This window comes from Ostrinia nubilalis, chromosome 12 (assembly GCF_963855985.1).
Source record: "Ostrinia nubilalis chromosome 12, ilOstNubi1.1, whole genome shotgun sequence".
NCBI classification, from domain to species: domain Eukaryota; kingdom Metazoa; phylum Arthropoda; class Insecta; order Lepidoptera; family Crambidae; genus Ostrinia; species Ostrinia nubilalis.
Genome location: NC_087099.1, coordinates 14202899 through 14218985, shown reverse-complemented (window position 1 = coordinate 14218985; position 16087 = coordinate 14202899). Strand labels below are relative to the sequence as shown.

The 16087-nt window shown below is 40.7% G+C and overlaps 1 protein-coding gene across 1 annotated transcript; it reads left to right on the top strand.

Annotated features, from left to right (window-relative positions):
* The first annotated feature begins 1019 nt into the window (after positions 1-1019).
* LOC135076718 (cytoplasmic polyadenylation element-binding protein 1-B) lies at positions 1020-15662 on the top strand. Its single transcript, XM_063971139.1, has 12 exons — positions 1020-1031; positions 4015-4142; positions 6042-6141; positions 6767-6847; positions 7425-7497; positions 8423-8621; positions 9909-10092; positions 11585-11750; positions 12430-12557; positions 13287-13378; positions 14683-14840; positions 15565-15662. Exons 1-12 carry the CDS (start codon positions 1020-1022, stop codon positions 15660-15662), a joined length of 1419 nt encoding a protein of 472 aa, XP_063827209.1.
* The last annotated feature ends 425 nt before the right edge of the window (positions 15663-16087 follow it).

Sequence of the window (16087 nt, the reverse complement as noted above, 5' to 3'; positions counted from 1 at the left end):
TCTGGAATACATAAATCGGATGCAATTGAAGGTCGTGATTCTGTCGCGTTTACAATCATATCACCGGCTATCAATACAACATTTTAGATGTCTACCTACAGTTTTCTCATTCTACCCACATTTGTGCAATATTGTTCACACCACCTACCTTCCAGGATAATTGCCGCGGAGGCGGCGGCTCCGGTGAGAACCGGCGTTTGCTCGAGGATTTCCTGGGGCTGACCTCTCATCAGGCCGAGCCCGCGCCGCCCGTCGGGACCAACCACCGGCCAAACGTGAGTCAATTTACCCATTTTAAAATGTTTTATCGGAACATGGATCGGTAGGATATTTTTAGAAACCACATGATCTACGCAAAGTTTGTTTTATGTAGGTAGTTGAGCTTTTAAATCGTGGATTGTCGAAGTCGAACGATTTTTTTTTTAATTTTCTTATGAAATCTGTAAGTGCTGGACCAAGACAAATATGTTCGTAAATTACAATCCTGTCCGTTACCATCTTTTTTATTAGGAAAACGGACATTTAAATGGCCACGATAACATGTTGGGCGCCATTATTCTGCACTCTAAAAAGCATTTAAATTTAAAGATATTTTCCTAGACTGCTTTCTTGATAAATTGTAATACCATGAGTGCTGCTTTCCGCATTCAATTGTTTAACATTGCCCGCAACTATTGGCTGCATTCCTAAGAAAATTCCCATTCCATTAAGATTAACTATATTTGTCTCTACTCCACTGGCTCTTGAATTTGTAGTACTCGGGGTAATTTAATTTAGTTTTCTATTGGATAGTATCGTCTGCTTTGACGATGTTTCTTCGTCCTGTTCCATGCATTTGTAAAAATTGCTTGTCCAACGTTCATAAACATTTATGAAATTAAAAATTAGGTTATTCTGCGTTCCTAATTTTCTGCTTGTATAGCAGACGTTGATGCCAGCAGACACATTTTTCAAGTGCAAAGTTTATTTCGCTACATGTTGGGCGCCAACTTTTCTTCGCTGCTTTCTCAATGGAAAAAATGTTTGAGAATGTAAATCAAAACTTAAGCACGTTGTAAGGTTTTATTGTCCGTTCATAACGTAGCATACGACATCCGGTTTGATGGGCGGTGTGGGTGCCAACAGCGCCCGTAATACGCGCGGCGTGCCAAATACTGCCCACTATTGTCGCTCCACTGCTTTTGCATTAGCCGCGCTCTGCCTGCATGGGAATGTTAGTTTAACTGTCTACCAGTTAGCCCGACTTTTGACTATTTGGATAGATTAACTAAATTTTTGATGTTAGAGGTTTGGGCAGGATTTCGTTTCAATGACGTTTTTGCATTGCGATTATGGTCCAGCCATATAAATCGCACACGAGACAAAACTTAAGCAAGATTAGGGTAGTAAAAAAGATTATTTATTCACCGAGACAAGTTAATACAACAAGGTAGATGTTTAAAGTAGTTATAGCTCAGCTTATCTCACCAGCGAAGATAGTGTGTGACCGAGTAAAAACGGGACTCTTTTCACAGAATCAATTCATTGACAACGGTTGCTGAAATCATTTTCCAAAACTGAATGTTCTTACCGCGCGAAGAAAGCGCTCAACCCTGCGTTCTATAGCGCTAAGTTGTGTTCGTTCGTTCGTTTCAGCCAAATGACGTCCACTGCTGGACAAAGGCCTCCCCCAAGTTGTGTATCGTAACGCTAATTTTATGCTTGACGATACAATAGCACTAGATATACTATTTATTATCAGTTTATTCACTTTGATGCGTGCTAGAAAGCGTTGTCAAAGCATCTATAAAGATTTTTATTTTCCACAAATTAAAAGTAAAATAGCAACTCGTATAATTCAGTAAGAATTGCATAGTAAATTGCTCTTTTCCATCTTTGGTTGTATTTTCCTATCTTGTCTTCGCCCCACTGCGTTCACCGTTTTTTCCCGCGCAGAAAGTATTTATTCCACGCGCCCAAGCTCGGCACGTGCTCTAACTCCCATTCACTGTCGTTTGTGACGTTGTGGACGTAACTTTTAATAGGATGTTCTAACACGCTTCACGTTAAAGAGTATTTTGTTAATATTTATACCTAAAACGCCAAGTTCACTTGGTTTAATTCAATAAATCTGCAGATAAATGTGCACTTTGTCGCCGTTTTTATACTGGTTTAATAGCAAATGCATAACAGAAGTTGTCTCGAAAAATCTTCGCCCCTCTAATAAATCTCTCTCGAATTAACTTTAAAGAATATTGCCATATTAATAGCTGTAATAAATAAAGTCGACGACTCTTTTCTTGCCAAGCGACCCTTAAAATCGGGAGATGTCTGAAATCCCTAACATTGTATAGAATAAGTATGCAATCGCACACTTGGCAGGCGTCTGGCCGCGTATTGCCGGCTATTGGCATCGGCCTGGCAATTTAATATTATTTGTGTAGGCCCATGCCAAGGCTGCTTGTACTGTCTGGCTTAATCGCGTCGTCCCGCGAACTGGAAAACTATCTTGGATACAGATGCGGATTTTTGGGGGCCCGTGGATTAACTTGCAACTCTTGCTCGACTAACATTAATCTTTAAACAGTTCCTTATGAAGTTTTAAACCCCTGAAGTCGAGACCTTCTGTTATTTAACTTTTATTCAATTGCATTCATTTTTATTAATAAAACTATAAGACTTCACAAAAATTTTGACAATTCTGCTTACTATTAACACTGTCGTCTACCACTCTACCAAAAGTCTAAGGAAATGAAAATGTCGGTTAAATACAAAATGGAATTTTGTATTTAACCGACATTTTCATTTCCTATCCCAAACTTGACCATGCAAAGTATGTCAAGCGGCATCGCTGTACGGAACCTGTATCGTGGTCATGTCAAACGCAAACTTGGCGTGATTTTCATGCCTCTTGGCTTTCGCATAGGCTCCGCTCGGCTCGTGTGAGCGCGATATGTTTGAAGGCTCGATTATCTGCCGTTGGCTCGCGGCGCACGTTGCCAAATCAAAAATTGATACTTTTAAACGGGACGTTTTAAAGTGGGTGAAGTTTTTTCTATTCTACTGTACTTCCCGAATTGGCTCTCATTACATTGGCTCTCGATATCCTGGTTGCTATTATTTTTTTAATTCCAGGTAGTAGTATGCCTTTATATTACTGTTTAGCACACACATCGCTAAAACTTGGTAAATAAAACGTAGTGAAAGAATGTGCTACATGTTGGGCGCCAATTTATGTATTGATTTTTTGGATTTATTTACCAGGCAAAAAATTATTCACTTAATTTTAATATTTTGGATCTACGATCTTCACGAGTTACCAATTGTGGTAAACGCGTTTGTTGCCAATTTTGGTCTACGTCTCTTAAATTTGGTAGCCATGTTGGGCGCCAGCTCTTGCTATTGTAAATTATAACGTTGACCACGTCTTTAGTATCGGATAATTTAGCTGTTTGTATATTTTAATAATTGTAGTTTTAATGTTTCTGTAGTTTTCTTCTCGGTTTTATTCGATATTTAAATTACTAGCTGTGCTCGCGACTTGTTTACACGTAAACCTTGAAATATTTTTGATGGTATAAAGCCTATAATAGCCTTAAAAATAGCTATGCTATCAGATTTTTTTGATCGGACCAGTAGTTCCTGAGATTAGCGCGTTCAAACTTTAGTTTTATAAAGTACTTGTTTTTCCCGCGGTTTCGCCCGCGTCAATCTCGATCTGTCACAGAATGTCTTTACACATCCATATTCTATAGCCTATGTTCATCAGAGATAATGCAGAATTCTAATGGTGCGTCCAGACTGGGCGCAAGGGGTCGCGCGGCACCCTGGTTATCCTGTTCACCCTGCTCGAGTGAGCAGGATGTTGAGTTTGCCGCGCGAGCCCGTGCGCCCAGTCTGGACGCACCATAAGATAACTGAAAGAATTTTTCAACACGGTCCAGTAGTTTCAGAGCCTATTCAATAAAAACAAATAAAATATTTCCTCTTTATAATATTAGTGTAGATTGTTCGTTAATATTGGTTTGTCCTCAGGATGGCGCGTCGGACAGCGAGTGGCGCTGGGAGGAGCCGGGCAGCCCCGCGGCCGCGCACACGCCGCGCTCCTTCGTGCCCGCCGCCTGCTTCCCCCCGAGGCACCCCCGCGCCTTCGCCAGCTATAGGTAAGCTGGACTATTGTAAGTCTTTAGCCAACATTAAAATGTTATATTAATTTGTCGTTAGCCAAAAACTTGTTTATTATAAATTGCTACAAACTTTTTATAATACATTGTTAGCGATATTACCACAAATATTCGGTCATCTCCAGGGATGTTTCCTGGGTCAAAAAGCAAGTTTTAATTAGTCCGTTAGTTAACTTATCAAAAAATACTCTACACGTATTTTTCACTTTTTCAAACTAATGAAAATTGAGAGATAAAGCGCGCCAAAGTTCATAAGAAGAGGCCCGTGACGTCAATGCGTGCATTAAAAGTGCCGCGCGTTGTGACTTCGTGCGGAACTTCAACGCACCATAACTATGTAATTATTTGTTAGATTGACAAATAAAAATGTGTCCAATATTTTTTGATATTAAACATAACGGACTAAAAAAATTTTTTTAGGAAACTAGCCTATTATTGTCCTCAACTTTATTAGAAAATCTTTAAGTTAAGAAAAAATTTTTTTATGCATCTAAGGGCAGGTATTTGACCACAATCGCACCTGATGTTAAGTGGGATGCATTCTAGGATGGTACATATCTGCCCTGCAAGTGCCTATTTTGTTTTCACTTTTTTCCTTTCTAATTACGACTTGTAGATCTATTACGCTACAGCTTTGATTCGCCGTTGTACCTATACTACTTTGATACTAAATATTTAAAGCTTTATGTCCATCTTACTGCCGAAAGACTGTTATTCTAGGAACTTTTACTTCAGATTGAATTCGCGTTTCGCGCTAAACGATAGCCATTTAGCTTGATCATCAAATCGGGACGCGCTATTTTTCAATAAGAACCTGCCACTTCTATTTTACGGCGTCGGAATATTTCACAAGAGCTATAAAACGGGTGAATGCTCGTATTATTTTTCTTGGGTACTTAATTTTAATAAATGCGATCAAAACCTGTATAATTTTGGTAGGTTAACATTCCATAATTATTTATCTTCCATTGTACCTAAACAAAGATATTTTAAGGTAACTTTCCGATTCCTTGGAAACCTTTTAGTTATTAATCAAATAATCATTTATTTAATTATGAAATGTTTTATAACTTTTGTATTTTACTAAACACACGTTATTAAAATTAGTTACATTGCATTTGTCCTGGCCTAAAAGCTTCACTTGTCTAGTTTTTCTCTAAAGAGCGTCTAAATTGCCTAGCGTAATCACGTAGCATAATTAAGTTAACATTAAAAGCCTGTAGAAAAGTGGCACCTTTTGCCTAAGTAGCGCGCCGTGTACGTTAATGCGCTGTTAGCGTAAGGTCTAGTTGAAAGCACGCGCGAGAGCGGGCCATGTCTAAATCGCTGGTTTTATTACTTTTTTCTAAACCTCAAATGAGACTATCATAACACTTTTCTTATTCAAATATAGAGAACATTGACAAAATCTTTTCTAAGTTCACTTTAGTACTAAAATACTCGTAAAAACTGTTATTCTTGAACTTGAACCATTCTTCAAACCTGTTTTCTAACCAAATACTTAATTTTGTGTTTTTTTTTAAACTCTTAAGATACAAATTAACAATATTTCAGCTTTTTAAGGACTAGATATTATTATACCGAAAACTATTGGGACTTATTCCCATCTGTAACAGTTCAGCTACCAAAACATAAGTTACCGAGTTTATTCCGCCACTTCTCAGCACCAGCCCATGTTGTTCCGAAGTGGTGGTAAGGCATTTTTAGCGACTGTATAACGACGCCTTAGAGTAAAAACCTCGGGAATGCATTATTCTCATATTTATCCATTTTATGCATTTCACTAATAACACTAATAACGTTAACATTCTTGATTGGACCTATGCATGTTCTAACTTCTAATATGTAAACCCTCTTGTCTTGCCACTGTGGACGCAGACGCTCGAGATTTACCGATGCCTCTACTTGCAGCGAGAACGCGCGGCCCGGCGGCTGGGAGGACTCCGGACAAGTCATTATGGACCTTGCCACCTCTTTGGTAAGTCGCATTTTTGTTTAAATTTAATGAACAAATTGAAAACCATAACTTCGGGTTGATATAAAAATTCTTCAGTTAGGTGATTTGTCAGAATTGTTTTGTTCGACAAGTGGCACAGTCTTACCGGTAGTGTGTCAAAAATAACTTTACTAGACTATTTATTATCGAGAAATATTTGTATCACATGTATTGTTGCAAAATTTCAGAATTAAACTGTAAAAGCAATATGTGCGTCTTGTCAGATTTTCTAAGCCTAGATGAATGCATCTGGAAATAATGTCATATCGCCAATATAAGTTTTTAACAGACTGATCTGACATGGGTGTCTAAAGCTCGGTTTCCATCAAAGTGGGAAAGATAAGTTGGAATAACTTTCGTTATTTCCACAACACTTCTACACTCGGCTTCGGTTCAAAAATCTGATTGTTTATTCAAACACATCTCTCTTTTCTGCTTTAGTAGAAAAAGGGCCTAGTATGTTTACATAATAAACATCCTATCGATAGAATCTTGTTTTCGGTAATGTTTTTCTTTTCCTGAAACACAAGTCTAGTGGACAAGTAATGTTGTGGTGGAAAAATAGTTTTTTTTTACAAGTGGGAACATAATTTCGTGTTTGTTTCAGAAGGCCATGGCGATGCCGACCAGCAGCGAGCGTTCGGTGCCGCCGCACACCGCGATCGGCTACGACGCGCTCGACAACACGGTAAGAATTTATTTTCAACAATCTTGTAGCGCTTAGCGTCGTCTAGTACCCATAGTACAAGCTTTGCTTAGTTTGGGACTAGAGGCGCAGTGTAAAATGTCCAAGGATATTTATTTTTTTAAACTAAGTATTCAGGGATTTGTTAATCCAACTTGTTTTTAAGATGTAAGGTGAAGCTCGCTTTCCACCTTCGGCCTGATCATCACTTACCATCAGGTGAGATACAAGCCAAGAGTTTGCTCGTTGTGGATAAAAAAAGATGTATTTTGTCTTGTCTGTTTTCATACTTTGTTTTAGGTAAAATCTGAAACTGCAGAGCTACTCCTTGGCTAACGCCCTTCAATAGTTCAGTGAATCTCTCTCGCTCCTCGCTTCACGCAAGAGGGATGGTTACATTCGAAATTTTGGTTACTTATTGAAGAGTATCCCGCACCTTACGTTCTCGAAGCAACGCTCAAAATTCTAAAGGACGTGAAGTTTACTTTTGTTTTTAATTGCACCATTAAGTTGGTATCCATTGTAAGACATCGGCACTGGATGCACTGCTGAAATTGCCCTAAGAGTCTTATTGTTGCAGGTGGACCCGCCGTGGCCGCCGCGCGCGCCTGCCTCGCGCAACGAGAGAAACCTGCCAAGGCGCGCCTCTTTCTGTGAGCATTTTTTCTTTAGTTGAATGATTTAGGAATGTATATAGCCTGCATCTCACTTAACACAAGATGCGATTGCGGTCAAATACCTGCCTTGTCTAGCATAAAAAAAGTAATTTACACCATTACCAGTAGCTTAGGATCCTAACGTTCGTTTCAGCTAAATGACGTCCACTGCTGGACAAAGGCCTCCCCCAAAGATTTCCATAAAGACCGGTCCTGCGCTGCCCGCATCCAGGCACTTCCCGCGACCATCACCAGATCGTCGGACCACCTAGTGGGTGGCCTGCCCACACTAGGTCGCCTAGGGTTTACAGCCCAACAGTAACGTTTCTGAAGGGCCTCTTTTTGCTCTGAGGACGTATTACTTCTTACTTTTTCTGAATTCAGAAACTGAAATTGACAGTGCACTCTTTGTTTGTGCGCACAATGGATGTAGCAAGAACTTAAATTACTTAGCTAAGAAACTATAGCCCGTATTTACAAACATTACTATGAGGTGTCGCAGTGCACGTGCACGCACAGGGTGACGCACGAACCAATCGCAGAGCTCTATTCAACGCTGTGCGTTCGATTTGCTGCTCTAAGCAAGCATCGTTTGTGAATACGGGTGTATTTCTATTCACAATACTAGTTTAGATTCATCATCATTTCAGCCATAGGTCATAGCCATTCACTGCTGAACATAGGTCCCAATGACTACCACATCGCACGGTTGGTAAAGCGTGGTCGCTGAGCACGTAGAATTTTGTCCATTGACCCCAAGCTACCCATCCTTATCGCTCGCGCGTAATTATATTGCTGTCGCGACAGTGCGACGGGCGCCCGCAGTGAGTGTGCGAGACTATAGCTTGGGGTCATTGGACGAAATTCATTGGTCATTGGACCGGACTTGTTTGATTATGAAGCCATCTACTTTCTTGGTCAGGCGGCGTGTTAGGCGGCTCCGGCGGCGAGCTGGGCGGCGCCAGCGGTGGTGGCAAAGCGGCCCGCTGGGCGGGCCGGCTGCCGGCGCGCTGCACCGACCCCAGCGCCGGTTTCTCGCCCAAGGTCTTCCTGGGCGGGCTGCCCTACGACATCACTGAGCACGCGCTCATGTACGCGCTGAGGCAGTTCCATCCCGTCAGGTGAGTGCCACATTTTGCTCGTCTATGGCCCGGTTTCTACCAAAGCGGAGAAACTGAATAACCAGATTTTGGCTTTTCCATAACACTATACGGGAAACCGGGCCTTGCATGACTATTTATGTTTGCGTCGAGACTTGATTGTCGGTACCCAAATCATTGCTCAATGATTCTGGTACTGGCAGACCGCTGATGCACATTTTCAAATTTAAAATCAAACCAAATGTACGTCTCTTACTAACCTAAAATTTTTAAGTACTTATTTACTAACACTATCATCTGTATGTGGTCGAAATAAATAAATTTATTATTATTTAGTCTCATTCATGTTTTGTTCTGCTCCAATAGGGTCAAGCAGTTTTACACAACTGTCTGGATACTTTGGTCTTTGCAGATGTGCCTTATTCTTAGTTGTTGCTAGATTTTTTTAAAGAAAATTTGTAAATACTTACGTACATGGTAAGCTAAATATTATGCTTGTTAAGAGTACCACCACCACGATAGTGGCAGTGGGGATCAGATTACGCAATTCCTTAGCGCTCTAATGGTCAAAACATTTTTAGGTTTCATTTCAAAATAAGAGCTTTTATTTCTGACTAGCGGCCGCCCGCGACTTCGTACGCGTGGATCCCGTTTTACCCCCTTCATCTATCTTACGCGGTTTAGATTTTTCATACAAATGTTTTTTCCCGCTAACTCCCGTTCCCGTGGGAATTTTGCAATATCCTGTTGTAACTTAGCTTTAAGTTTACTAAGGTACCTGCATGCCGAATTTCAAGCGTCTAACTTAAGCGGTTTAGATTTTTCATACAAAAGGATTTTCCCGCTTATTCCCGTTCCCGTGGGAATTTCGGGAATTCCTTTCTTAGTGGAACTCTACGGTACCTAAGCTCCGTCCCTTCCAAATTTAACCATTAAGGCTGCACACGCGACGGAAGCTTAAAAATGGAGTAACTTCTCCCGTTCTCCCAAAATTTCCCTACACTACTCTGCTCCTAAGTATACTATAACCTGCCCAGGAGTATGAAGAATAATTGTACAAAGTTTCGTTAAAATCCGTCGAGTAGTTTTTGTTTCTATAAGGAACATACAGACAGACAGACAAAAATTTTACTGATTGCATTTTTGGCATCAGTATCGATCACTAATCGCCCCCTGATAGTTATTTTGAAAATGTATTTCATGTACAGAATTGACCTCTCTACAGATTAATTATAAGTATAGATTTAAAAATAAGAGCCTTTATTTCTGCTAATATTTTAGTTTTTTTACTCTAATCTTTTATTCCAGGGTGGAGTGGCCAGGGCGCGAGGGCAGCGGGCCCGGCGGCGGCGCAGGCGGCGGCTCGCCCCGGGGCTTCGCCTACGTCACGCTGGAGAGCGAGCGCCGCGTGCGCGCGTTATTGGAGGCGTCACGCCGCGAAGGCAAGGACTGGTACTACCGCGTCGTCTCGCGCAAGTTCCGGGCCAAAGATGTAAGTAGGCTTGACACGTTAAAATTCAAACTCAACTCAAAACATAGCTAACCTATACAGGGTGATAAGTAAATGGGTATATGAGCCGACACTAGCCCATGTTAACATGGTCATATAAATGGTATGATGAAGTCAGAAATTTGATATCATTTTATTTTTTTTAATTTTCATACAATATAAATTTTATAAAATCGGATTTGTATGAAAATTAAAATGAAGATATCAATTTTCTGACTTCACCATACCATTTATATGACCATGTTAACATGGGCTAGTGTCGGCTCATATACCCATTTACCTAACACCCTGTATATGGTCTGAGCAAAACATTGCGCATATAAACAATTGTACGATTCAAATTGTAAGATTAAACAAGTTCCACGTTGGGTGCAAAACTTGTAGTTCGCAAGTTACGCTGGGCACCAAATTAGTTGCACATTAGGCGCCAAATTAGCAACACGTTGGGCGCCAAATTAGTTACATGTTGGTCGCCAAATTTTATACAACACATTGGCCGCCAGATTTTACACAAAACGTTGAGCGCCAAAGTTACACGCTGTGCGCCAAATAAGTTACATGTTGGGCGCCAAATTAGTTACATGTTGGGCGCCAAATTAGTTACATGTTGGGCGCCAAATTAGTTACATGTTGGGCGCCAAATTAGTTACATGTTGGGCGCCAAATTAGTGACGTGTTGGGTGCCAGATTTTATATAACACGTTGGGCGCCAAATTTCATCCCAACACGCTGGGCGCCAAATTTTACCTAACACGCTGGGCGCCAAATTTTACCTAACACGTTGGGCGCCAAATTTTTTACGTGTGCTACATTTGTCACCGATATTTTATGAGTTAATTTCAGTTGGCGTTCTAAATTAAGCGTTTTGAGCGTCAACAAGTTAAAAATTTCATAACTGCTGTAGTTTGGTACTGTTGTAGCTTAGGATAAAACAATAAAATGGCGGGGTTTCATATTACGGGTCTGTTGCGTAAGAACCTAAATATTGTTAGTCTTCTAGTGCATGTGTTGTTGGTTGTCCTGTTAAATAAATAAATAAAGAATTACATCCTTAAGAATTACATTCATAATAATGTAAACAGCATATTAAGATTATTTTAACTATTACTGTTCTGTCACTTTCTATCAAATGACAGCGTCAAGTAGGAACGAGATAAAACAGTGTAATAGTTAAAATAGGTATACGCTGTTTGTATTATTATGAACTAGCTTTCCGCCCGCGGCTTCGCCCGCGTGTAATTTTGTCTGTCACAGAAAAACTTTATCGCGCGCGTCCGTTTCAAAAACCGGGATAAAAACTATCCTATGTCCTTTCCCGGGAGTCTATCTCTATGCCAAATTTCATCAAAATCGGTTCAGTGGTTTAGGCATGAAAGAGACACAGGCAGACAGACAGACAGTTACTTTCGCATTTATAATATTAGTATAGAAGTATAGATAAGGGTGTTACAATTTAAAATTGCGTTCTGTACAGGTGCAGGTGATCCCGTGGGCGGTGTCGGACGCCAACTGGGTGGAGGGCGGCTCAGTGCGGCTGGAGCCGGCGCGCACAGTGTTCGTGGGTGCACTGCACGGCATGCTCAGTGCGTCCGCGCTCGCTACCATCATGAACGACCTGTTCTCGGGAGTTGTTTATGCTGGTGAGTAGTGTTTTGTTCTTTAGCTACTAGTGGACAAATCTTTGCTTGCTATCTGATTCTAAATCAGGCGGCGAACATTTGGGTATAATATAAAGTTGGCTCAGCTTCTCCGCGCTCGCTACTATTATGAATGATCTGTTCTCGGGAGTTGTTTATGCCGGTGAGTAGTTCTGTTCTTTAGCTGCTGGTCAGTTTTGCCACCAGATTAAAGTTCAAAATCTGGTTCAAAAAATGTTGGCATATACGGTTGGCTCAGTGTCAAGGTTAGGTCATCTCCGCGCTTGCCACCATTATGAACTCTTCTCCTATGTGGATTTATGCCGGCCAATGGTCTGTTTGAAATAACATTTTTAGGGTTACGTGCCTCAAAAGGAAAAAACAGAACCCTTATATTTTTCTTTACCACTTGCAACTGGGATTCGCGCACTTAGTTTCTAGAATTTTATACTCTCACTACGTAATGTATTTTTTTTTTTCTTGAAAGTATCCTTTCATATCAATACCTAGATTAAATGCATTTTCAATCGCTCAAAAATAACAGCACCTATCCATATTATTCATTGCTTCATTTGCAAGCGTGTAATACAAGAATCAAAGAATATTCCCCTCTGGTATTAGATGAAATAGCAGCAAAATACTTCCAATCTTCAGCCCTTTTAACGAAGTTTATTCTCCACAGGTATCGACACGGACAAGAACAAGTACCCGATCGGGTCTGGGCGCGTGACGTTCAACAACGTGCGCTCGTACGTGCGTGCCATATCCGCTGCCTACGTCGAGATCTTCACCGACAAGTTCTCTAAGAAGGTAAGATTTATCACTCCTATAAGGGCTATAGTCTGGTCCGTGAGCACGTAGAATTTTGTCCAATGACCCCAAGCTACCCATCCTTATCGCTCGCGCGTAATTATGTTGCTGTCGCGCTCGCACACTCACTGCGGTCGCCCGTCGCACAGTCGCGACAGCAATATAATTACGCGCGAGTGATAAGGATGGGTAGCTTGGGGCTTTTTGGATTGGGGCGGGCTTTAGGTTAAATGTTTTGAGCAGAACGTCTGCATACTGATTGTTGGCAATTGTCATTTTTATTACCCGACTTTTATGTTATGTTTTTCCGCCATTGCGCTGACAGTGTACAGTATTTATTTATCTTTATTAAAGAAACATACAACCTTGTTTGATACATGCAGGTAGTATTTTTTTTTATGCATAACAAGGCAGGTATTTGACCACAATCGCACCTGATGTTAAGTATTGACCGACGATTGACGTTCAGCTTAAAACTTTTTAAAAAGCCCTTGCATATTGTTTTGTAGACTTATCATAGCACATTTGAGGAATCGTTCCTGTTGTTTTATCTGCATCTTTCGAGACTAACTTTCGTTACTGATTTAGTTTCGTTACGGTTAGGGACTATATTATAGGCTAGATTTTAAACAATGCCTTTTTTCGAATTCTAAAATTTTCTAGTAACATTTTCACAGGTTACAAACTATTTTTGTATTTGTTTTGACGTGTGTCATTTATCGGTTACAGGTGCAAGTGGACCCGTACCTGGAGGACTCGATGTGCTCGGTGTGCAACCTGCAGCAGGGGCCCTACTTCTGCAGGGAGCCCATGTGCTTCAGGTACGTCAAAACATTTTCTTATCCTAGTACCTATAGTTCCAATATACTGAACTGTCCTATCCACGACATTGACAGCGGGGCGCCACCGTCAATACCGAATCGCTGGTTCCGATTTTTGCCATGTTGGAAACCATATACACTCAACATCAAATAAACCGCACCTTCCGCGACGCGAACTTTAAAGATTTTCTTCTGACACAATCATGGTACCCCAACAATATTGGTGTTATTTGAAAGCCCAATAAATATCCTTAAAGAAAAATACATTTCATTTCTAAATAAATGATTAACATATACCATAAATGTGACTTGAAAATAGACCTCACCTCTGGGAACAATTAGACTAATGTTTATGGTTATAAAACCAAATAAAGATCTCACATGCCCTCTTTAACAGATGGATAGCGATTAATCCCAACTTAACAGTTTTATAGTCATAAAAAATGGCTATAGCGTAACTACCTATTTTTTGAAGAAGTGACTCTGGATCCTTGTAAAGACACATTTTTGGGGTAAAAACCTTTCCTTTAATGAAATGAAGTTTAGAACTAGGCTTTCAAATGGTACCAATGTTGGTGGGAAGAGGGGATGCATACGTTTGATAAGTGCTTGTCGCAGGAGGTGCGATTTATTTGATGCCGAGTGTAGTTGAACGATGGTAGCGCCACCCTGTCATTGAGTTTGGTGGGACAGTTCAGCGTGGCCTATGTATTCCTTTTATGTCTAGAACTTGGAGTTAGCTACTGTAATGATATTTTTTTTATATTAGCTGTAATGCAAGTGACATGATCCAAGCTCTGACTATGTCCATAAAATTTAATACTTCAGAATTTCACCGTGTATTGTAATTTAAACTTTTGATAATTTGCTGAACTCGTTACCTCCTATTTAATTTATGGAAACCATTTTTAAAGATAGTCGTCTAAGCTTTTCTAAAGTCTCAATTTTGCAATAGACGAGTGACTGAGTTTCTTGCGCTGTTATTTCTTAGCATTGACCCATTTGTCCCGCAGAAAGTAATAATAAGTCGTTTCATTCGCATGACGTCCATTGGTAGACAAAGGCCCGGCCCGTGGTCGCTATTCGAGAACTGACGAGACGTGGAAGTGCTTTTTAATAATGAATCTCTTGCGTACAAGTTACCTACTGAAAACCAGTGTCTTGGCACTTGGCAGTAAAATGTCAACTGTCAAGATGATACTGAGTGGGTGACCTCTTTGGCAACATTTTTTTTTCTCTTTTCTCTTCATTGTTTTTGTACTTTTTTAGTTGTCAAATAAATATTTTTTCTTTCTTTGTGGCAGATACTTCTGCCGCTCGTGCTGGGTGTGGCAGCACTCGGGCGACGAGCACAAGCCGCTGATGCGCAACTCCAAGGCAGCGCCGCGTGCGCCCGCGCCGTCGCACCACGCGCGCCAGCCCGACTCTGCCTACGGCTGCTCCTACGCGCTGCCTAGCGAGGGTGAGTTAAATCAATCATCATCATCATCATCATCATCATCATCAACAGCCCTTTACAGTCCACTGCTGGACTATGAGCCTTCTCTACTATAGTTGGAGGTTTTGCCATCCCCACGCTTGGCAGGCGGGTTGGAGATCGCAGTTTAAAAGATTGATGTTTTTCAGAGAGCGAGAGTTATATCAATAGTTTTTTTATATTTTAAACATTTTGCTACAAAACACCACTAGTTTTGTTGCAAAAATAACTCTAAATAATTTTATAATCTCGCGGATTTGTAGCGAAATAGCTCTTATATTAGCCACGATAGCCGAACGGTGAATGGGTCGGACTGGCTCGACTCAAGATCCGAGGAACGCGGGTTCGATATCCACCGCTTCTCGACTATAATATTGTGGTGTGAAATTGTAATATTTAAGAAATTTTTTACAACATAGATGCTACAGTTTTTAGCTTGAATATGTTGCTATGATTTACAGATTAAGGTATATTATGTTCAAACCTGTAAAAGTAATTTATTCAACACTGCTTGTACCTTGAAATTAAGAGCTGTTTAGTACCAGACCCAATAATTTAGATTTTCCATTGTGACGTAGTCGGAACTGATCTCATCTTACAACCACAAATATTATTTACTAGCTTTGTTTATTTTTTTGGTATTAATTCAACAGTTGGCTTAATTTAATCGAACAAGCTAGAACTCTTTTAACAAAGATTTTTTCTTTAGGAACCCCGTCCCCTGCAACAAGCGGCACAAGTGGCGCGAGCGAGTTAGACGCCGCGCCTCCAGAAGATTCCACGGACGCTGCCTGGCCTCCGCACTAGTTGCAGAACCGCACTAGTGGCGCCGACGCACTAGTCGCAAGCGTTAGCGCGTGAACTAGGAACTGCAGAGCCTTGTACTGCTAAGGGTTTCTTTGCCTGGAGTAGAGGTAAAGTCGAAAATCTAAATATTCTGGTGGACTTCACTTTTTGTTCTCGACTTTACTTCGTCTCGAGTGAAAGAATCCTTTAACGTGTCCATTTCAATGTGTGCCATAAAAACTGAGTCTGCTCTCGGTCATCCGAACGTTGTTCACTTGCGAGCACCGTTACTGACGTAATTTTGACACGCAATGAAATCTTCGTTTACTTCTGTAATGCTAAGCTTTTATATTCAACGAAGCGAATGCCTTCCCGGAATTTGCTAGTCAACATTATATCTTTCTAAGACAATAGAAAGAGACTAAATGAAACTTTCGTTGATTATA